A 23,369-nucleotide genomic window follows, 5' to 3' on the forward strand; every position below is an offset into this window, starting at 1 on the left:
TAATAGGCATTTTATATACTTTTGAGGCATAAGCAATTCTAAAATAACACTTATTACCCAGGAACATAAATCGTGTAACAGTGTTACCAGCGAAACCTCACGGCACTCAAATTGTAAATGTCGTGGACTTAGTCTCCAACACAAGGGTGGGCTTGAAGTCGTCACTCATTGGCGCGTTGTTTACGTGACACATCCCCCTTACGGATTGGCTGTGTCGGGTGGTGGAGGGTTACGACGCAACATTTATACCTACGCGGTCTCACCAAAACCCTTTATTATGAATAATATTGGTCGCGAAAGCCTACGTGCTAAAATTATCGGAGGGGTTAAAATACGGAGAGGAGTAGAGATTAGGATTGGGGGCGCTGCCCGCATGTGGAGGGGTTTGGATTTGGAGGGAAGAGGGCGAGCAGCGGTTTGGTGTAGCAAGCAGTTTAATTGTAGATTTTTTAAAAGGACAACTGCCGAGATTAATCGTTGTTTTTAAAAGGACATCTTGGGTTAAGCGTTCACACACACACCTACTCTCACTTAAGGTAGTCAGCCGGTTCTTTTATTGCTTTGTGAGCGGTGGCTAACACTCGTAAAGAAGTCTCACGAATTAGGAAGTAATGTTTCCGTGGTCATTACCCTTACGAAACATTCATAATTTAAAAAGTCTGCGGAAGTCTTCCCTACACAAGATGGCCCAGCCCCCCCTGCCAGTCCTCCCTCCCCACCCAACATGGCCGCGCACGCTTCCCACCGTCTCGTCACGCCGCGAAACCTCGCGCGACCGACATCGCCGCCGGGGGGGTGATGCTGATCTCGCGAGATCTCGCGAGATCTCGCCTGGCGCGCCAGCCGCGAGGGCGATGGTCATTGGCGAGAGGCGGGCGAAGGAGCCGGGAGCCGCGCAGCTGCACGCACCGAGCCGGGACTCCTGACCCAGACTCCACCACCACCCCCCCCCCCCGGGACACAATGCGGGCAGGAGAGGCGGGCAGCGAGGGCAGCGGCCAGGGCAGCCTGAGGGAGCTGGAGACGCTGGTGAGCGCGCGGATTAAGGGCAGCCCGTGGCTGGAGCGGCACGGCTGGGACTGGCTGCATCTGTCGCTGGGGTTCGCCTGTCTCCCCGCAGGTGAGGGGGGCGGGGGGAGGCTGCGAGCACCCAGTCCCGCGGGTTCGATTCCCAGCTCCGACGAAAATAAATTAATATTTTTATACAAATTATTGTTCTTTTGATTCATGCTAGTACGATTGTAACAGTTGACTAGAACACTCAGTTCTACAGTAATGTGCTGTATTGATGTGTGTCCAGTCGTCGAACACGAGACGAGGCTGCCGCAGTGCGCGTAACGGTCCCGTAGCAGCGCAGCCCGACACACAAAGCCGCGCAAGTCGGCAGGGGAAGACGACGTCTCGCGGGACGTTTCGTGCCGTGCGCCCTGTTCGTCCACTGCTGGACGAGGGGTCGTGGGGAAGGGTTGCCGTCGTTTGACCATACTTCACCACGCTGGTCAGCGCAGGTTGATGGACGCGGCAGCGTTGTTTGGATTCGCGGCCTTGAGTGGCCCGCGATGGGCGGTGTGGTGAAGTATGGCGCAGTGAAACAACCCTGCTGACTTACACGGCGAGGGAGGCGTTGGGGCTTCACCCAGCAGTGGATTGATAGAAGGCTGTCAGTGGCAGCAGTCGCTGCATCCTGTTGACAAAGCACTGCTCTTCGTGTTCGCGTCGCGACGAAGAAGTCCCAGGCGCGTGGGTGTCTGTTGGGCAGACGCCGCGCAGAGACGTCCGGCCAAAGCCCCGATCCCGTGCCGGGATTTCCTTCCAGCCCCTTCCAGCCCCTCCCCTCTTCACCTGCCCCCCCTCCCCTCTTCACCTGCCCCCCTTCCCCTCTTGACCTGCCCCCCCTCCCCTCTTCACCTGCCCCCCCTCCCCTCTTCACCTGCCCCCCCTCCCCTCTTGACCTGCCCCCCCTCCCCCCTCCCCTCTTGACCTGCCCCCCCTCCCCTCTTCACCTGCCGCCCCTCCCTCCTCCCCTCTTGACCTGCCCCCCCTCCCCTCTTGACCTGCCCCCCCTCCCCTCTTCACCTGCCCCCTCCCCTCTTCACCTGCCCCCCCTCCCCTCTTCACCTGCCCCCTCCCCTCTTCACCTGCCCCCCCTCCCCTCTTGACCTGCCCCCCCTCCCCTCTTGACCTGTCCCCCCTCCCCTCTTCACCTGCCCCCCCTCCCCTCTTGACCTGCCCCCCCTCCCCCCTCCCCTCTTCACCTGCCCCCCCTCCCCTCTTCACCTGCCCCCCCTCCCCTCTTGACCTGCCCCCCCTCCCCCCTCCCCTCTTGACCTGCCCCCCCTCCCCTCTTCACCTGCCGCCCCTCCCCCCTCCCCTCTTGACCTGCCCCCCCTCCCCTCTTGACCTGCCCCCCCTCCCCTCTTCACCTGCCCCCTCCCCTCTTCACCTGCCCCCCCTCCCCTCTTCACCTGCCCCCTCCCCTCTTCACCTGCCCCCCCTCCCCTCTTGACCTGCCCCCCCTCCCCTCTTGACCTGTCCCCCCTCCCCTCTTCACCTGCCCCCCCTCCCCTCTTGACCTGCCCCCCCTCCCCTCTTGACCTGCCCCCCCTCCCCTCTTCACCTGCCCCCTCCCCTCTTCACCTGCCCCCCCTCCCCTCTTCACCTGCCCCCTCCCCTCTTCACCTGCCCCCCCTCCCCTCTTGACCTGCCCCCCCTCCCCTCTTCACCTGCCCCCCCTCCCCTCTTGACCTGCCCCCCCTCCCCTCTTCACCTGCCCCCTCCCCTCTTCACCTGCCCCCCCTCCCCTCTTCACCTGCTCCCCCCTCCCCTCTTCACCTGCCCCCCTCCCCTCTTGACCTGCCCCCGCTCCCCCCAATCCTGCCACCGTTCCCCCCACTCCCCCCACTCGGGCCCATTGGCCCCCCACCCACGTGGTCTTCTTCCGTGGTGCCGACGGCCAGAGCGGTGTCCCAGCAGCGAGCCTCCGTGAGTGACGGGCGGGGTGAATGGAGCGGTCAGCCACTATCCCGTCTCTTCGTATGCTTGCGTGGCGAGATGAGCGGTGCGTGATATCATTTAATTCCGGGGGAGCGTTTTAAACCAAACTTAAACTAAGCTTTTTATTTTACCAGGTAAGGTCCACTGAGCTGTATATTTCGTTTTCAGAAGCGACCTGGCCATAAATGATAGCTCAACGAAGTGGCTTATCACGTGTAAATGTATAGCAGCCAGATACTCTAAAACGCACGTTGATTTTAAATGTGGAGTGAAAAACTGGAGGGCCCGGAGAAAAATCCACGTGACCACGGGGAGAGAGACACACAATCTACAAATATACAGCAGGCATCAGGGTCTGGATATAACCCACGACCTCCTGTATACCAGGCGAGGTAGTTAACATCTAGCCACTGCAATACATCAGCTGCCGTAGCAATAGGTCATTCCGTAGTCATCCAAGTATACAACACTTGGTAAAGTAAGCCACGTGGTCGGAGAACGAAGAAATGACGACGGGCAGCGACGCAGCCAGGACCCAGGACTCCTAACAGCACCGAACCTCTGGTTCGGTCCTCCTTATATCTGCCCCGGCGCGGCCAAGCTCCACCTCTGGTCATGGTCATGCCCCCTTCCAGAACCCTCGAGCCGGTTCCTGGAGTTTCTCGACTGACTCCGCCTTTCACCTTTACCCCAGATACGCCCCCCTTATAATAAGGCGTTACGTAGTGCACCCATAACTGCAATTACCACTCCAGGCAGACAGGTGTCACCCTGTCATTACACACGTACGGTGAACCCTATGAATATAATAATAAACAACACCCCCCGAGCCTCATGTCCTGGTCGGGTTAAAGTAAGGCGCTGACTTCCCATTGTCAAGCTGTCACATGGAGCGGTGGACGTGTCTAGCACGCAATATGATTGGGGGGAGGGTTGTAAACCACTCGAATTGTATTGGTGCAAATATTTATTTAGAAAAGCCCTCGAAACAGTGAGACGTAATTGAGAGGATCTGATGGGGGAGAGCCTTTATGGGAAACGAAAGCAATTGGTGTAGGAGAGGAGAAGGGTTGAGAGAGAAGGCCCAGAAAGAGGATAGGAAGGGCTCGCGAGGAGAGCGAGGAGCCCTTGGTTGGAGTAGCTCCCTGAACACTGCGTGTGCTCCTCACTGCACGAGTTTACGGCAAATAAAACAGCCCTTACGAGACTTAGCTCGCCTGCGTCTTCTTTCAGGGATACATATGGGGTGGATATATACGTGTCTCTTATTATCCGCAGAATGCAGGAAATAGAAAAGAGTCAGAATGGTGATGCTTGCAGGCGTTACGGTGAGCTTTGCTGTGTAATCTGCCGTTGGCTAATCCCATGCATCTTCACGTATTTTAATTTCTTGAAAGTCGAAGGTTGACCATGCAATGTGGTTGGTTAAACCTGTTGCTCTCAACACCTGACCTTATTGCTGCATCGGTCTGTGTCTTAGTGTCGGTTTACATATTTGGGAGCGGTAGTGTAATGGTTAGCGCGCTACGCTACGAACCCGGCGACCAACATCCCCGAGGTCGATTCAGCCTCAAATGAGTACCTGGTACAGTGTGTGAACATCGCCACTGGGGTGACAAAGGCGGCCTATGCCTGATGCCAGCCAACTACCCCCATGTGTGTCGTTCCGTCCTTCATAGGTGCTACTCGCTAACAACACTTGCTCCTTACAATCTGTTTAGGCTTTACGGGGGTCTTTGTGTTTGTATGTACGTATATACAGCACCTGTCCGGACATTCATAACTTCATTATTGGGGGTAATTGTGTCTCGTGTCAGATTACCCACTGCATGAGTCACCTTTCATCCGTGCCGTTCGTATTTCGTAACGGATGCGAGAGTGGCACCACTTTGGCCTCGCTGGCTTGGCTCGTCAGCATCGTCTCCCTCTTCTTCTACCACCACGTCAGAGCCACAGTTAAAGTCCCCGCATAACCAGCGACACCGTCAACGATTGAGAACTGACTCGGCGATTTCAGCGATGCCACAGCGAATTGTCAGGATCCTGGCTGTGGCTATCATCTCACCATGGTGGCAAGATGTTAACTACCTCGCCTCGTATACAGGAGGTCATGAGTTCGATCCCGATCCCGACCCTGACGCGTGCTCTATATTTGGAGTCTGCAGTGTCTCCCCCTGGTCGCATGGATTTTTCTCCAGACCCTTCGGTTTTTACCTCCACATTTAGAATCAACATCATGCGTTTAGAGTATTTGGCTGCTATAAATTTACCAAAGATAAGCCACTTTTTGGAGCTATCGTTTGTGATAGCCAGGTCACTTATGAATAAATAGCTACATTGCTCAGTGGGCCTTACCTGGTCAAATAAAAAGTTTATAGTTTAGTTTTAGTGCCGGCTCAGCGGTCTGCACCTGGCATCAGCCCAAACCACCTGGTCTAATTATTTTCTTTGTTCAGATGGATAATTCATTTACTCCACACAATTTGCAGGTGTGGTCCCAATTCATTTAGATTCATGGAACATGTTCTCTACATTTTGAGTTTTCTTCATCGTCCACTCATTACACGCACAGCTTCAGTATCGGCACATTGCTTTTATAACCGCTCGCCCATTTGTCACCATATCCGACATTTCGCCTCACATTCTGGGAGCTTCCCCGGGAACTCAGACTTATATACTTATTTATTTTGTTCATATTTTTTGTGACTTGCTTAGCTCTTTCTCTATTTTGCACTCCTGTCGTGTGTTTTGTATTGTTTGTAACTTGCTGACCCGTGCCCCCAACTGGACATCTGTGAAAAGGAGCTTTATGGCTCATTGGACTCTTCCAGTACAAATCATGATGATGATTCAGAGCTCAGTTCGTGATGAATCTCCCAGTGATGTGACCCCCAAGGCTCTGCCTAACCTCGTTCCCCTCCTCTACGCCAGCCATGTTCTCAAGCTATGTTATACAGCAGCAGCAGGCGTCAGGGTCGGCATCGAACCCACGACCTCCTGCATACCAGGCGAGGTAGTTAACTTTTCGCCACCGTGGCGCCCACTGGCTGGTATATGGGCCCTCACCATTCAAGACTACCTCCCCACTCGGTTACTAAAGCCACAGTGCAAAGAGGGAGAGAGATCACATGTCCACGCGGTAGTCAGGCATCTGTCAAACGTTGTGTGCCAATGTGTTTTGTATTAGTGAGGCATCTGTTACATGGTGATAATAATACTTTTTATATAGCGTCATTCATGCCAATAGCATCCCACAATGCTGTACATGAATTATATATGTCAGGGCCAAATCGCATATAGAGCCACTACTACCAAGCAAATGCAAACCCTACTACTACTGCCAAGCAAAATAAAAAACGAATAAACAAATTAAGAAATGGCACCAAAGCAAAAAGCACATACAACAACAAAGTTGTCACAACACGTTGGGTATTCGTACGCTTTGTGCTCGTAAGGCATCTGTTTGTGCGATGCAGAAATGCCAACTAGACCATCGACCACACAGTAGTGAACCACTGTCCAGCTCTCTGTGAGTCAACGTTTTCTCTAAGTTTTTGAATCTCCCTGCGAGTCTACGTGACTCTATTTGAGACTACACAGCAGTGAACCATTGTGAATTTTTCAAATTTCAACAGATGTATTGAAGCAATCCACCGCACAATTAACTGAAGACATTAATTGGCTAACTCACCTGGACACGGACATATTAGTTGCTATTCATCGAGCCATACATAAGGGCACGGCTAATACCTGTGTTCATTTTCTTTCTGAATATTGTTTGGGTCGCTGCTTGACTGGAGTAGATATCACATGCCTAGTAGCCACAGTTATAGTGAGAAGAGGGATACCGATAGGAGCAGTGAGACAGATATACTCATGGCCACAGTGAGAGAGTGCTGTGTGCGAGTGACGGGGCGGCCTCTCCCGCAGGCCTCGTGCTGGTGTCGCTGGACAGCTCGGCGGCGCTGTTGCTGGGCTGCGGGTGCCTGGCGGTGACGCACGCGCTCTTCACGGTGAAGGCCACGCACCTCGCCAGCCACAACTCCCTCGCCGACTCGCGCCTCTGGAGCCGAGTGTGGTGCCTCTTCTTCATCGAGGTGAGCGCACGCAACGTGTGTGTGTGTGGTGGCAGCAGCCGAGCAGCTTCTGTTTGGCTGGATAGAGGGGGCTAAACGGACGTGGCACAGGCTGAAAAAGAGACGATTTTGATGCGGTACAGGAGGATGTGGAGCGAAGTGGACTTGCCGATGACTGGTACCAGTAGTGTAAAACTCGGCCTCTGTGGAGGAAGCTCGTGAAGGACGCTACTGGGCAGTTGGAGGCAGCGGCCCTCCAGCAACAACGGAGGGTGGAGGAGCGACACTCACAACAACGAGCGGAGCGCCGGGCTGTTAAAATGCAGCGAGTTGGCACAGTGGGCTGCACAGGTGGTGCATCGGGCAGTCATCTCGATCAATAAACCCATAAGACCTGAGCCGGTCCCCGTGTCCTCTTTCCAGCGAGCCTTCCACACTTGACTTGACAGCCTCAAAGTGAATCTGGCCTGGCACAGGTGCTGTGGTGAGGTGACTGCCACTAAGTGGTGAATGGCGGGGGCTGTTGTTGTTGGAAGTGGGCAGGCGTGTCATGTGGTCCAGATGAGCAATCGATATTTACCTTGCAGCAGCAGGAGCTGTTCACTGCTGATGTGGTAGCTGATTGCGCTTCAGTCGATCGTTTGTATGATTGACTACAGATGACGATCAACCACACACAGGGACAAGCACATAGACAACCACATGGCCGATCAACCACTGACTCTGCCTTGCAATCGACCACACACAATCACCCACGTGTGACGAACTTAACTTTGCACACAACTCCACGCACATGCAATCAATTCAGCCACACACCCGGTAAATCAACTGGACACTATCAACCATGCACTCGACCACACTATTATCCTCACACACGGTCTGTCAGGCGTGTCACCAACTCAAACCTCAACTGCTCATGTTATCAACTGCAATCACACCCGTGGTCAACCGCACACACACAATCAATTAATTCGCACACGCAATCGCACACGTCATCTACCGCATACACAATCATCGCATACACGATCTACCGCACGCACAATCAACCACACAACGATTGGCCACATGGCAGCAGCAGAGTGGGTTAAACCCCAACTCAACACGCGTTTCTCTCGTTTTCGGTTTTAACAATTAGCTCCGATGCTTGATCGTGAATCCTCCCCTTGGCCAACCATTTAGCTATTTACGTGATGCACGGCACGTTTAAATGTGCTTCTCAATGTAAATGTGTTGTTATTATTATGAGATACAAATACTAACACGCCAAGGTGATTTATGGACGGCAAAAGGTTTGTCTGTGATCAAAAGATCAGTGCACCCATAATGTCTTGCATGTCGCGTCACGCACGTTGCACACAGCCTTGCTTCAGGACACCGACTCAAAGAATTCACACTTTGGCCGTAATTATTTTAGACGACAGCAGCAGTAGCAGGATAACCAAGACAGCTGTATAATACCGGGTTCACCAGTGTTAGAAATCATCAGTACAGTATAGGCATCGCTGCCTCCTGCTGCTGCCTTGCACCTCAAGGGCTCCGTGAGTTGTTTTACGTTGTTGCTGTCGTCCTTACGACACTCAATCGTGTGAACGCCACTCACCCCGGTCTCTCCCTGGTCAAAACTATATCCGCGTACAGTCCGTTCCCCGATAACGCTGCTTGGTGTTTTCATAACGCGAATTGTATATAACGCGATAAATGTATGAGGGAATACATTTTTTACATAACGCGGATACCAATTGGAGATAACACGATTGAGTGGACGGAACCACGTCGCGTGGGTATGAATAAGCGGTTGTATGGCTGCGATGCATCGCATCACGATTCAGCCAAACCCGGTGAACTCTACTGCATACGATCAACCACGCACTCGGACTCAACCGCACAATCAGCCTCATACACACGCCTTAGTCATTGTTCAGCCTGCGTACGCCTCTCACGTGTTATCACGGACTGTGCTTTACCCCCTATATTTATTATAACGCGATTTTTCCGCAATGCGGTGTTCTTCAAGAACGCAACTACCGCATTATAGCAGAACAGACTGTAATTTCTGGCCCGCACGCACGTTTCCGTCCAACGGGCTGTTACCCGACCTCTTACGCAAACCGTCGGGATCGGAGCCCCACAATCTGGTGGAGGTGTGGCAAGGGTGGCGCGTGGCACCACCCCACCGGCACACGGGAATCTGGCAGCGAGTCCGCTTGCGCGCAAGCGCTCTGCAGCGTCATCGTGAATGAACACCGCTCCTTTATGGCTTTGGCAGGAGTCCGAGCGCTATCACTTTGTGGCCGCGCGTGGGTGTACCGTTGTGGCTAACTGAGGCCCCGTGTTGTTTGCAAATTGCACCCACGTGGCGGCTGGCACCGCTTCTTGTACGCGGTGCAGCGCTGTCCAGGCTCAACTTCACTTAGCTTAAAGACCTGCTACGATTGGGCACATTCCGCGTGACTTGGTCTGGAGTGTGATACCTCAGATTTATTTTTTTACCAATAACACTCATATATTTTATAGATTCTCTAAACTATTTGCAGGAGTGTCCTACATCAGCATGTGTGGCCAATTATTTTTTTGAAGGTGGGATAGGTGGTAAGACAGAGCACCTGAAGAAACTCCGCCATGCACCAGAGGAGACAGCAATCAAGATTTGTCCCGACAGGTTCACTCACCCACTTGCTGTACCGCCATGCCCTGGCCATCTCACAGCCCCAGTGGGATTGTGAGTTTACTAGAAGTTCTTTGTGATCCACCAAATCTCAGATCCCGAAGCACCGTGTTACCTTGGCCACCACGGTTAGCCAACCATCCCAATGCAGCACCCTCCTGAGACAGTCTTGAGGCCGGGTGAATGAACGATGTGAATGGTATTATTTTTGGAAGCCATGGAATGCCACCAGCTGCCTCGGCTGTACTGGGATATATTTAGGATTGTTAGCATACACTTGGAGAAACCCAGGCGGAAAGGACGACTGATGAGATGGAGTGACCGGTAGACTTTCGAGCACACAGACAGATGGATGGACAGGTGGACAGTCAGGCACACACACAGATATATATGGACAGATAGGCACACTGGCAAACAGATGGACATATGGTGGCACAGAGACGTACAGATTAAAAGACAACCAGACACGCAGATAGATGAATGGCAGACACATTCATCAGATAGACAGACAGACAGATGGACAGCCAGATAGGTACCCAGATAGATAGATGGACAATCAAATAAGAGAACAAATAGACATAAGGACAATCAGGCATATACTTGTTGACGCACATGCAATGTAATACCAATACGTACGGCAGAGACAAAGATCCCCCTTATAGCCTTAATGGACTTTTGGGGCAAGTGCTGTTAGCGAACACAACGCGTGGGGTTGTATGGCCAGCACCACACCCGGCTGTCTTAGTCTCCCTAGTGGGAATATTTACACACTGCACCAGGTACATTTAGGGCTGAGTCGACATAGGGGAGCCTCAGGACCGGTTCAGATTATCGCCACTGGTGTTGGCCTTGAGCAGGAATCGAACTGGGGTCGCTGCATTAGTAGCGCAATACGGCTACCCACTGCGCCACCACTCCCCTTATATACACACACACACCCGTCACAATGCCACAATGACACAGACGTCCCGGGGTCTCCAACAAGGTCACTTACAGATGTGAGTGAGTACCCTGTGGTGTGCGTGCGTGTGTGCGTGCGTGCGAGGTGTGCGGCTGCTTCCCGGCGGACGTGGCGGTGGAGGAGCACGTGAAGGTGCACCACGCCTACACCAACGTGCTGGGCCTGGGCGACTCCTCCACGTGGCGTGCCCCCTTCCTGCCGCGCTTTGTCTACCTGTTCCTCGCGCCGCTCGCTCTGCCTTTCATCACCCCGGCCGTGACGCTGGGTACGGCACGGCACGCTGGAGGGGTGGCGTGAACTGTTATCGTTATTACCGTTGGCCTGATTTGGCTGGGCCAGTCCTGGTTTGGCTGGAACAGTCCTGGTTTCACAAAGGCTTTATCTTGGCTGGGTTTTCCCCTTGTTGTCAGAGGCCCCAATAAACCTTTCAGATGTTTCGGGTAAGCGTTCTTTGCACCTGCCGTGCATTTGCCTTTGGGGTTATGTACACTTCAGTTATTTCAACAACAAGTCGTAAATTTAAACAAAGTCCTGCCCAACCACACACGTATATCTCGTATTCAATATAAAAATGTTATCTCAAATAATTTGACGGAGTAAATTCTAGGCACGTTTTATCACATCGGTGTTTGTGTCCCATTTGAAAAATATTTGAATTCATGGGGAAGTTGTTAACCACCTCAGATTTGCTGATGATTTACCATATTTTAAAAACCCTGAAACACAAATTGTTGGAAATGTTTGTGAGTTTTTGAGTCGGGCCTGGCAAGGATTTGGCAAGGACAAAGCTCCACTACTTCTCACCCAGGAAACAGGAGAGCACGCATTGTTATACACGTCTTGACTCGTCACTCTTAACAACAAACAGTTTTATATATATTTCAGAATGCACAACTTTAAATTTTTTATAAATATGTACATGTTTTAAAAAGAATAGAAATAACAATTTTACTCGGCCGACTAGTACTTGGCTTTAGTCTGCCAGGAGGGGGCGATGATCGCTGAGTTTTTTGCGGTGTACATTGTAGAATTTTTCACCAACACGCAGTGGCCTACCACTCGTTCCAAATGACATCCCTAGATCTTCACGTCCGCTGTGAAGCACAGTTCCACTGGTGATGGTGTTGATGCACCGGCAGTAATAACCGGGGCCTCCTTACGGATGCCGACCGTCGTGAACCTCTGCAACGAGTGGCAAACGACTTGCAGCTGGGCCACGCCACCGCGTCTCCCCCTCCATCCCTGTCACCCCCCCCTTCTGTCCCCCTCCCCCCCCCCACCTCCGTCTACCCCCCCCTACTCCGTCTCCCCCCACTCCGTCCCCCTCTGGCTCCCCCCCCCCCCAGGGCTGCTGCTGAAGCGGCCGGCGTCGTCGTGGTGCTCGTCGGTGCAAACGCTGGCGCTGTGCGCGCTGGGGCTGGGCGCTCACTTCTGCTGGCTGCGCTTTGCGTGCGGCTTCAGCTCGGCGGCTACGGCGGCAGCGTGCATGTACACGAGCCGGGCGGCCTTCGCCATCCCCTACATCCACGTCAACGTCTTCCAGGTGAGACTCACGCGGCCACCTCCTGCTCCTCCCGCTCTGCGTAATGTCCATAAATCCCCATAAATCCCCATGATCTTCCCGTAACTCCCCGTGACCTTCCCGTAACTCTCCGTGATGTCCCTGCAGTTCCCTGCAACTCCCCGTATTTTCCCCATAACTGTCATTTCTGTCCCCGTGACGTCCCCGTGACGTCCCCGTGACGTCCCCCCTGCGTGCCGTCACGCAGCACCTGGGGCTGGCGATGTTCGCTCGCGACAGCTGCCCGCGCCGGCTGGTGCAGATGGCGCACGGCGTTCTGAACCTGCACCGTGTGCCCGTGCTGGACGTGTGCTTCGGGCACTCGCTCATCAGCTGCCACGTGGAGCATCACCTCTTCCCCGCGCTCTCCGACCACATGTGCCTACAGGTGCCGCCCATGAAGGCCGCGAGCCCTCGGCAGTCCTCATTGAGCCCTGGTCGCACTGACGAGGGCTGGCCGGGGGTGCCTTTGGATACCTGAACCTAACAATGAACCGTAACGTAGCAATGTGCCCCAAACAAAATAGTGTACGTGTCTCCTTCACGTATCTGTCTCTCCATATAAAAAAGTATATTTTACATAACCCATCGTTAACCCTGCAGACTTCTGGAAGTGTATAATTTCAGCAGCGTTCATTCATTCTCAGCAAACTCGAGACCAGTTTCGACGCACTTCAGACTTGCTTGAATCAATAGTGGTGAACTGCCAGATGTTATCAGCAAGGACGCAAATGTGGGTCCCACAAAGACGCTAATGATTATTGGTTATTTTGAGTTGTGTATTGTATTGCATAATACGTAACCCGTTGTGGTGTCTTTCCGACTTTAATAGGCGCTCGCTAACAGCGCTTGTGCGGCTTACAACACGGGTGGTGGGCGGGGGGGGTGTCTCTGCCTTGGTTCCGTGCATGCAGATTAAACCGCTCGTGTCCTCGTACCTCAAGAGCTGTGGGCAGCCTTACCAGGAGGCCTCCTACTCCAACCGCCTGCGCCTCTTTGTGGAGAAGTACGACGAGTTCCTGGTTCACCTGCCGCCCGTCACCCACCTGGCCGGCCTGCAGTGAGTGCCGGCGGGGGGATCGGGGGTGGGGAGGGCGGAGGCAGGGGGACCCGGCCCGCCGCCTCCGCTCTGTGCGGCCTCGAGCCGTGGTGCTGACCCCACACGAGAGATGCAGGCGGCCCAGCCGGGTGGGGCAGCTGGTACCGGCTCGGAGACACGTCGCGTCCGCACCGCCAACATCCTGGATTTGGAGTCTGGGTTTCAGCCACCCGCGATTTAATCTGGGTTCTTTAAAACAAAAACTAAACAAAAAATATTTTTTTTTAATTCCCAAACGTATTCTCTTGCAGTGTCATGTCATGTGACAAATAATCCATTTGGCATCGCTCGCAGGGCACGGCGGCCCTTTGTGTTAGAGAACAGCCCGCAGAAGTGCAGCTACCTCTGAGGTCCCTGCTTCAAGTGACCTCTGATCCCCACAGTAAAGGGCATCGCTTTCCCAGCCGCCCCTGCCACACAAAGCAATTTTTGTAGTGTCACAAACCGACATTTTCCATTCTCCAAGTTGGACTTTAGTCAAATTGAGTGCACGGCCGAATTTAATGTGATGGGGTTTTTGTTTTCTGCTGTAACTTGTGACCATCAGCTCACTCCCCTTGAGAACCCAGTGTCATGAAGCCTGGATTCGAATCCAAGATTCTCAGTGGTGCCAACTCAGCTCTCTGACCTCTGAGCCAGATACATGGAATCTGAAGTGGCGTGAGGATATGGTCTAGGTCCAATCCCCAATTATAGCACAAAAACCTATAACATTAGATTTTGTTTGCCATGTAATGTGGCTTACTCTAGCTCTGAGAATCACAAACCGTGGTTTTAGTAAGACGCAACAAATGCTTTTTTGCACAGGTTGTAAGACATGTGGCCCTATTGTCGATAAGAGGATACTGCAGTCGGCTCAGAAGTTGTTCTTTGACATCATCTTCTGTGGCCATTCTTTGACGTGAGGTGTAGTTGCACTCTACGGATGTAAAGATTCACCCGCAGGGTATAGTGAGTTGATGAGTTCCCACTATTCAGAAGAATTAAAAGCCTCTAATATCTGTCCCTCTACATAAATATATATATCCCCCAACAGGCACACAGCATTCTGGAACTAATATTTTTCACCAGCATTGCTTTCATGCAAGCAAACTCTGCGTTCAACAGTCAATGTCTGGAATTAGCAGTCAGGCTTGCTCTGAGATCAACGCTGGTGAATTATCAGATCTTTATAGGCAAGAGCCCTCTCTCTCTCAGCATTGCCAGTGGTCGTTGCCCTTGGAGGGTTCATGTGGAAACCATCACGTGCCACGTGCAGGGATCAAAACGCCTTGATTATTACGTGGATAGACGCATCCATCGTCAATTTGAGGATCGGTATTAATAATCGAGTCGTCATGCTCCTTTTATATCGCCCTCCGTTCGAGTTACTACACCTCATGACATGGCCTGTAAAGGATATCCAAATTAAGTGACAAACCAATTGTCAAGTTTCCGATTTTTTTGCGTGCAGTCATTGGTGACCAGGCCAAGACCACCAACGCGCTGGCGCTTGATGTGACGCTTTAATCGCGGGCCGCTTAAACCCAAGATCGAACCCAGGTTCCCAGCGGTGAGATCGATGTCTCCATGTTTTGACGGAGCCATTGAGACCCCCCCCCCCCCCTGACTCACCCAGACACCTCCCTAACACGCACATCTAATGCACACGCTCTGTGACCTTCGTCGGGATAATTTATCTTGTAAGCGGAAACTAAGTCTAATGATGGACTGGCTTTAAGCATTGTCTACGGTATTTTGCAGTAGGTACGGACCGAACTGTCAATCCACTGCTGGATGAAGGCAGGCCCACACTGTGCGAATCGTGGGGGATATGTGACCACAACCTCACCATGCTGGTCAGGTCGGGTCGATGAGTTTGGGGAGAATAGACATGGAAGGATAGAAGTACAGCACAACAATTATTATTTTCCCTGCACTCCCTTCTGCTGCCCAAGTGCGTGGCCCCGCAGGCGATATCGGCCGTTGTTGCTGCATGGCGGTCGCCCATCCAAGCGCCGACACGATCTGGCGCGTTCTGGGCGGCTTTGTCACATGCATTGCGTGTTGAGATGTACGTCCGCATCTTTCCCCAAAATAATTTCTCAAAATAACTCCCACGACAGACACGGGCGTGGAGAGGCCAACATCCAGCAGTGGATTGACTGGGCTGTGAATCGCTCTCCGACCAATCTCCAGTATTTCTCTCATCTCTTGCGAGATGCACCCCATGTGTGTGCCCCCAATGCGACCTCGCAAAGCAGAGCAATCATTTGCGGAGCCTAGATGTGCAATGAGGATGAGGGATTTGCATGCACAGGGCACTTGCTTCAATGCCTTAACATCTCAAAGCGCCTTACATAACATCTCAGTGTCGGCCATCCCTGCCCTCGAGGCCCTCGACGTTGGTGGGGTCTGCCACTTAGAGGGCAGTGGTACCATGTTGCTTTTCCCAATGAAGTAATTTGCAGGTAATTTTTTTATTTTATTTTAACACTCCAAATTCTGACTGACGACAGCCCACACATGGCCTTCTCATTTTCGAAGAATTATTGCGGGAACCTTGAACATCCACTGTGAAGCCAATGGAACCGCAGTCCTTTTGGTTAATGAGCCCGCAGTGTTAACCAGGGTGACCGCTGGGTTCAAGCCATGAACCTTGGCCATGTCACAGCAGACACAACCCACAACACCCCCCTCAATCTGCTGGTTGGCTGCCCACCTAGTCCCTGTGGCCTAGTCCGACACCAGGTAGAAGCTTCGTTAATTGGAGGAAATATTTCAAATTGACTTTCTCTGTGCTATAGTTTTCCATCTGCTGCTGCGTAGTATGAACAAGTACGAGAGTGGCACCACGGTGACATCACCGTAGGCCTTGGTAGTCACTCGACAGCACATTTATCTCAAAAGCGAAGCTTCAAACCGACGTGGGACAGCCACTCAGTGTGTCGCTGCACGATAGCGGTTGTACGTTCTGTTGGGGTTTGTTAAACAATTGGCTTTCCTCGTGCTGCTGTCATCTACCATCGTTGCAACTCGTGGCCTTGTTCTGCTGGTACATCTGAGCCAAGCCAGCGCGGGGTACCGGTGGTTTATCCACTGGGGCTATTGGCCATGCCAGGCCAGAACCAAACCGTACTGCACTTGCTGTCCTCGCAAGAAGACGTCTGAATCTGGCTCAAGGCCAAGCAGCGCCCAGGGGTGATGCTGACGTTGCATTCGTTTTGCGTGACGTGGGCGAGTACTCCATGAGGAAGCGGCATCACCACGTCACCTAGGAGCGCCTCGACTCTCCGCACGTGATGTCAGTGGCACCGCTCGGCTTCTCCCGAGCTCCCACGCCGCTCTGGCTCGGCACGGCTTAAATGTGCAGTGGAAAAGAGTGATCGGCTCGTAGAGCAAGTGCTCTCCAGCCGCACTCTTCGCTTGGGCTCAGAATGTATTTGTTGTTATTGTCACAGCTTGTGTTGAAATGAAAGTCCCGCCTGCATTTGCTTTGCTCTGAAGTACATCTTGCATTGCACACTGGGTGTACGTTAGATTGCATGTGGACACGGGACGCAGTGTGCCACATGGGGGCGTTTGGATGAGTGTAAGCTAGCTAGGGCACTTTACTGTGATTGTAACGGTGTTTTTTATTTTAAATGTGAAATTGTTCCCCTAACCCTGATGCCACTCCGCAGCCCTTAAACCTGGAGGTGCAACGAGTCGCGATTCAAGGTCATGATTCAATTCAATAATTAATTATTCATATTTGATTAGATTTGGTCAGATCAAATTAGCAAAATGTGTGTTGTTACACCCTCCTCCACCCGACACAGACAATTCATAGAGTTGTGACGTGATAAACAGACGTGCCAATTGATGATTACTTAGCCGAGGTGTATCCGGAAATTAATTCTGCACCCTGGCACACCACATCCATTACAGCTATGGATGTGGCTGTGGTTGCTACCACGCGAGCACCGTATTCCAGCAGAACGGTGTGCCCCTGCTGCTGGAGAGTAATACACACACGTTCATCACGTAGGTACGTGGGTTTACAACGTGCGTTTCACTCACGCGATCTGACACAAAATTATATTGTGAATCTTAGTATCAGTAGCAAAAGCTCAAATGTTATATTAAATTGTCCATTTTTATTTTTGTAGTGGTGAATTTAGCGGCCCCCAGTGGCTGCCAGGATCACGTGAATCCCATCACATTATTTGGACCGAAAAAAACAACAAAGTTTACGAGCGCGATCCGATGGATCTGAATCGATGGCTGGATGCCTCCGTTACACCTCCACTAAGGAAGGGCCCTAACCCCTAAGCCCAACCCTGACACTAACACTGATACAAACCTTGACACTTTAGATATCCCTAACACTACCGGAAGAAGCGCCCATTACCAATCTATAGGCACTACCGCAGGGATGGGCTCGCTAAGCACGGCCAGTTTGAGCTGCTAACGGAAGCACTCCGCACTAAACAATGCTGACCACCAACCTAACACTAACCATAAACTCAAATCATAACTAACCGTTAAGGATGATGTAACCATCCCTCACAAGTTGTAACTTTTGCATTCCTGTAATACTTGGAATGTATAGCCCATAAAACACTGCTGGCTAAGATGAGTTTCGAGAAATCAACCCTCAATGACCAGCGTGGTAAAGTCAGTGGTCGAACAACCACCATGACCGGCATGGTGTGCGTAGGTCTTCATCCAGCAGTGCATTAAAGCATTGTTATAACAAGTAAAACAATAATCAAGACGTGAAACCAATTGCCTAACGCGAACGTGGACGTTGGGAGATAACGATATTGCCACTCGCAATGTCAGCAACTTTCTACGGTTCATTGCATTGCTGCCATGCAGGGCCACGCATGCAATTCAAGAATCGATGCTTTATTTTTACACTGTGGTGAACATAGCGCTCTCTGGTGGCCGGAAAGGGTCACGTAAACCGATCACATACACCACATACGAATAGAATAACATTGCTTTTTATACATGTGTAGTGTCAATGATTCAGAGACAGAGTTTATAGGAGGCACTTTATTAACAACTTTCACGGTCTCATCCGCACTCTCTCCACAGTAGCTCAGCCTAGCCTGTACATTACACTAACCGTCTAACACTGACGGCGCTGACAGAGCTAGCCAACTACTATCCTTCGTAGCGTAATATCTAGCGGAGGCGTTTAGCGACGACGTCGACGAGACGACAGCAACGACTAGACGAGCCCATTCCCAGAACCGGCAGCCTCAAGCTCCCGCTCTCGGCTCCTTTTATGCTCCCAGCGCAGCCTGGCTCCGCCCTGACCGCACCTCCTTTCTCGAACCCGCTAGCAGGTTCCAGGGGCCTCCAGACCCTTTCCCTAGTTCCAACCCTGTCCACACACCGTGCACACCCTCACCGGCGTATGCGCTGTTTGTCCACCACAGTTGCCGCTGCTGTCCACCAGCCGGTGCTATTACACTACACATGTGATTCAATGCATGTATCGTCGTAAGATTTAGAATGTTTTACTAACTGATGTGTTGATGCATCGTTACGGCACTGGTTAACATGTGAATGCTAATCCCAACCTCGCACACGATTCTTTATGATGATGTGTAACTCTGACTTTAATCTATAACACTAATACAAATATAAGAAGATATTAACTAAATCACTCGTGGGAGTTGGTAATTGGCCTTTATAAACAAAGATTAACTTGTCAAACTTGTCAATCTGCATTTCAATACCTCCTAGCCAACATGGAAAAAAGGCAATTACAGAAAAATCCTTCCCATCATGCAATGTGCCAGTAACATCTTATAATTTTACTTGAATATACATTTGTTTATTTCGTTATAAGTTTTGATTATTGAAGGGTGTGGCTGATACTCAACAGCTACTAGTAGTCACCTATCCCAATGAAAAACTGTTCATCTGGAAACATTTTAAAATATATAGTCCTTATCAAGCCCCACGGTGTAAAGTGCAGACTCCACTTTGTCTCCCAGGCCTCTATATAAGTGCTATGAAGCCTCTATATAAGTGCTATGAAGCCTCTATATAAGTGCTATGAAGAAGGGTCATTGCCCAAAACGTCTAAATATTGTATTTTAAGGCCAGTGTTATTGATGTTACTTGAGTTTTTTTTTTTAAAGGCACCCACGTTGGTGGACGTTGCCATGACGATTATGTGAGCCAATCCAGCCAATCGCAGCGAGTGCACGACAAAAGTGATGATTTCAATGTTGCAGACTCCGTCCAACTTCATTTCCACAATGTTGCTGGAAATTGTCTTGCAGGAAAATGGCCCTGTATGTATTTGGCTTCACACTTACCCATAATACTAACAAAACACATCTAACACCAACTAAAACCCTGAATCAAGGTCCTAACTACGAATTAACAAGTTTATCAAAATTAACGAAATGGTATTATCTGGATGTGCTGTTTTTGCACATTTTCAAGAAAAAAACATCCATCTGGGGTGAGTTCAATGGCGCTACTGCTCGGGAGGCGGTCGTGAACTCCTATTGGACGGTGCCTGAGGACGCCTCGAGCCTCGCGACGGCTTGTGACGTCATGCGCCCGCTCAGCCAATGAGCGCGCCCGTTGCACGTGCGAACCAAGAGCTGACAGAAAGGGACGCCGCCTCTGATTGGCTGTCTTTGTGCGCCCACCGAACACTTAGCCAGGCAGATCATCACCAGACTGTTGTTGTTCAGTCTAACATGTATGCTTTCGCGACCATTATCCGCCTGAAGATGCTCATAATTACTGGCGGCACGTCGTTCTCAGATTGTAAATGTTGTGAATTCGCTCTCCAGCAGACCCGGTGTGCTGTACTAAACGAATTGGCATGTTCTGTTTATGTGACAAACCTTATGGATTGGCTATGTCAGGTGGTGGAGGGTTACGACACATTTATACTTATGCGATCTAACCCAAAGACCTTTATTATGAATAATATTTGTCACGAATAGCTATGTTTAACACGTAGGCTTTTGCGACCAATATCCATAATAGAGGTATTTTTGGTTAGATCACGTAAATATTTAAATGTTTCGTTAAACCCGACAGCCAGTCAGGTTTGTCACGTAAACAAAACAGCAATTAGTTACGAGTTCAGCACTAACCGGTATTTTGGAGAGTAAACCCACAACAGTTACAATTCGAGTATGACGTTTCACCAGTAATTACAAATAGCATCATCAGGCGGACAACCAGAGTTGTGAAGAAATCCTCTTGTGTTGTTATTACAATGTGCTCTGACCTTAACGGGTTGTTTAAATGTAAAATCGCTCTGCAGCGCTCTGCCCATTGGACACACCCTAGATATTAGTTTGAGTGTTTGATTAATGTCAATTTTGTTTTGTTTTTACGAGTGAATGCAATAATATGAATAACGTGTTTTATACTTTTTTGTGATACTAATAAGTTTTAATATTTTATAATTTATAAAAGGGGAAATCACTAGTGATAACGAATCATTGTACTGTCACATCGCATTGTCACTGAGATATCCGTCCTTTATCCTTAGTTTGCCTGAATAATAGCTCAGGGTCAGCTCAGTGTTAGATCAGAATAGTGACCACCTTTGTATACAAATTGAGCCCAGTGTTGTTACCAGATATTTATGAAATAGAACCTCTACATGTGTGTAAGAAAACTTACATTTGTGATCATATATCTAGATGAAAAACAACATTAAATTATGGAGGCTTCAAATAAATGTCCAAAACACCATCATGGTATGGTTGTGGAAGCATCAGAAACTTTTTTTTTAATCAAAAATGAAGTGGAATTGTATATTTAATAGAATGTGAAATGAACCCTACATGTTTAAATATTGTGGTCTTCTATCAATGCATTAAAGTAATAAATGGCCTAAATCTAGATTTTAAGTTTTCGTGACTGCAGGGATCCATACTCTTTGATTCTTTCGGTAAAGTCACGTAGGTATAAAATTAAAATACATTAAATCACGACGTTTCGGGCGCAACCACAAGCAATCATCATCAGGTGGGACAGCCACAGCCCACTTCAGGAATTGTTTCTTGCTGTGGTTGTCCCACCTGATGACGGACACTTGTGTTGCGCCCGAAACGTCGTGATTTAATTTATTTGATTTTATACCTACGTGACTTTACCGAAAGAACCAACGAGTAATAAATGGCCTATCAACAGAGAGCCATTATTTTTACATTTTTGGTGTTAAACCTTATAACTGCATTTTTAAAAATTCTGTAAAACTGAGTTCGCCACTAAATTTTATCCTGAATTATGAGGTAAACCATCCTGTTTGGCAACGCTTGGTACACCACCATTTATAAACCGGCCTTTGTCACTGGAAAGTTGGGTGTGAGGGTGATGATAATAAATTAAAATCAAGTCGCGCTTTCGATACACATCAAATCGTGTGTGTAATAATTAATTATTTATGTTATAAGCAATGGTAAAGTAAAATGTAGGAGATTGAAAGACAATACTTTACAAAAAAGAAAGAAAAAAAACAATAGGAACGAGACGATAATAAATCGAGTTACGAACCTGAATCCCGACAATTGGCCAAACTTGACCTCTCCCCCCTTAGCCTCAACCAATCCCGTCTCACTGCATTCATCTGACTGTCCCAAAATGGCGTGCGGCACGTGGCTCAGGTTCCATATGTTTGACTTCACGCCAAAAATACCACTGCTTCAACACCCACCAGTGCCGAAATTGGGTTTAAGAAATTGCCTGACACATTCGTGTTCACTCTTGCTTGTATGACTAATATATTCGTAGCAATAAAGTCTATGCTGCATCTAGTTGTCGGTTGTGTTTTCCACGTATATATTAATGTAAACAAAAGCAAATGGAGCAAAAGTTATAAAGTTCTTCAAAAAAAGCATGGAGAGATACATGCTTGGATACATGCAGAGGAAATGTAGACAAGTTAAAGGCATTGTTGACAAAAGTAGGATTAGGCAGGACACGGTGCGAGAAGGGAAGATGTCATGTGATCAAGACGATATTTAAACATGCGGTAGAGTAATGATACAAATGTAATCACATTTATACAAATGTAACTACGTTAATCAATGTTACAAATATATCACCAATACCCTGTTTTATCTTGCTTCATATTTAAATTATTTATTCGTCTTCATTTCACGAAGTTGGTTTTTGGTTATTTAATTCAATTTCAACATTCTTAGACAACTGCATTTAACACTTCTCCCGATATTTGTACTGAATCTTTCGCCACGCTTTGAGTCGAGCTCATGACGAAGATTGCGTTTGTGAGCAACGCACAATGAGCACATCACCACCCGTCCAGTCAGAGTCATGAAGGGTGACAGAACGAGGCGCTACCAGAGCCCGGTCAGCTCAGTCCGTAGAGCATCAGACGTCTACAACGGTCACGGGGTCACACGAGAGATATCTGAGTCCTTGACTGGGCGTGATGTTTTATTTTGATCGTAAATATGAACATGACTCTATGTATGATCTATATATGAATCACATTCATACACAACACACACACTACTCAGTTAAAGTACTGTGAGCATTATAATCAATATTAATCGATTAATCAATAATCAGTCGCTAAGTCTCTACTGTCCAGCGCCGTGGTAAGCGGTGAACAAGTCGGAGACACGTGGCCATCCGACACAACCAGCTGACAGGCATCCCCGTCAAGGCGTTTCATGGTCTCACTCGGCTCACTTACCTCGAGCTGAGCAATAACAAGTTGCCGTCTCTTCCCGTGCGGGAGTCCTTGTTTGAGCAGCAATGCGCACCAAGGGGAGCTGTGGTGGGGCAAAGCCATCAGAAATGAGCTGCCATCCTGGGTTTCATCCTTGCGGCTGCATCGCCAATTTAGAGGCTCATGATGACCATGTTGCAGTGATTATACAAACAAACCACGTGATGTGCAAGGTGCACAATATTTCACGGATATCATCAATGACCGTGACTCTGAGATGCGGAGCCAAGATGAGTGACGCACTTCCCTTGAGGTCCCACCACCCACAAAGCAGGACCCCAGCCAGGTGTTCAACTCA

General features: G+C 49.9%; 1 protein-coding gene across 2 annotated transcripts; it reads left to right on the top strand.

Moving 5' to 3' along the window:
- Positions 1–878: 878 nt before the first annotated feature.
- On the top strand, positions 879–22,126 carry FADS6 (fatty acid desaturase 6). Of its 2 annotated transcripts, XM_078618667.1 has the most exons (7): positions 879–1,120; positions 6,925–7,091; positions 10,781–10,961; positions 12,043–12,239; positions 12,466–12,645; positions 13,172–13,317; positions 14,810–22,126. In XM_078618667.1, the coding sequence occupies exons 1-7, from the start codon at positions 964–966 to the stop codon at positions 14,817–14,819; spliced, it is 1,038 nt and encodes a 345-aa protein (XP_078474793.1). In that variant the 5' UTR covers positions 879–963; the 3' UTR covers positions 14,820–22,126. The 2 variants fall into 2 exon arrangements, with proteins under 2 accessions (XP_078474793.1, XP_078474795.1); XM_078618669.1 differs by lacking the exon at positions 14,810–22,126 and having other exon boundaries at positions 13,172–13,321.
- Positions 22,127–23,369: the final 1,243 nt, after the last annotated feature.

The sequence above is a fragment of the Lampetra planeri genome, chromosome 58 (genome assembly GCF_965212315.1).
Source record: "Lampetra planeri chromosome 58, kcLamPlan1.2.h2, whole genome shotgun sequence".
NCBI classification, from domain to species: Eukaryota; Metazoa; Chordata; class Hyperoartia; order Petromyzontiformes; family Petromyzontidae; genus Lampetra; species Lampetra planeri.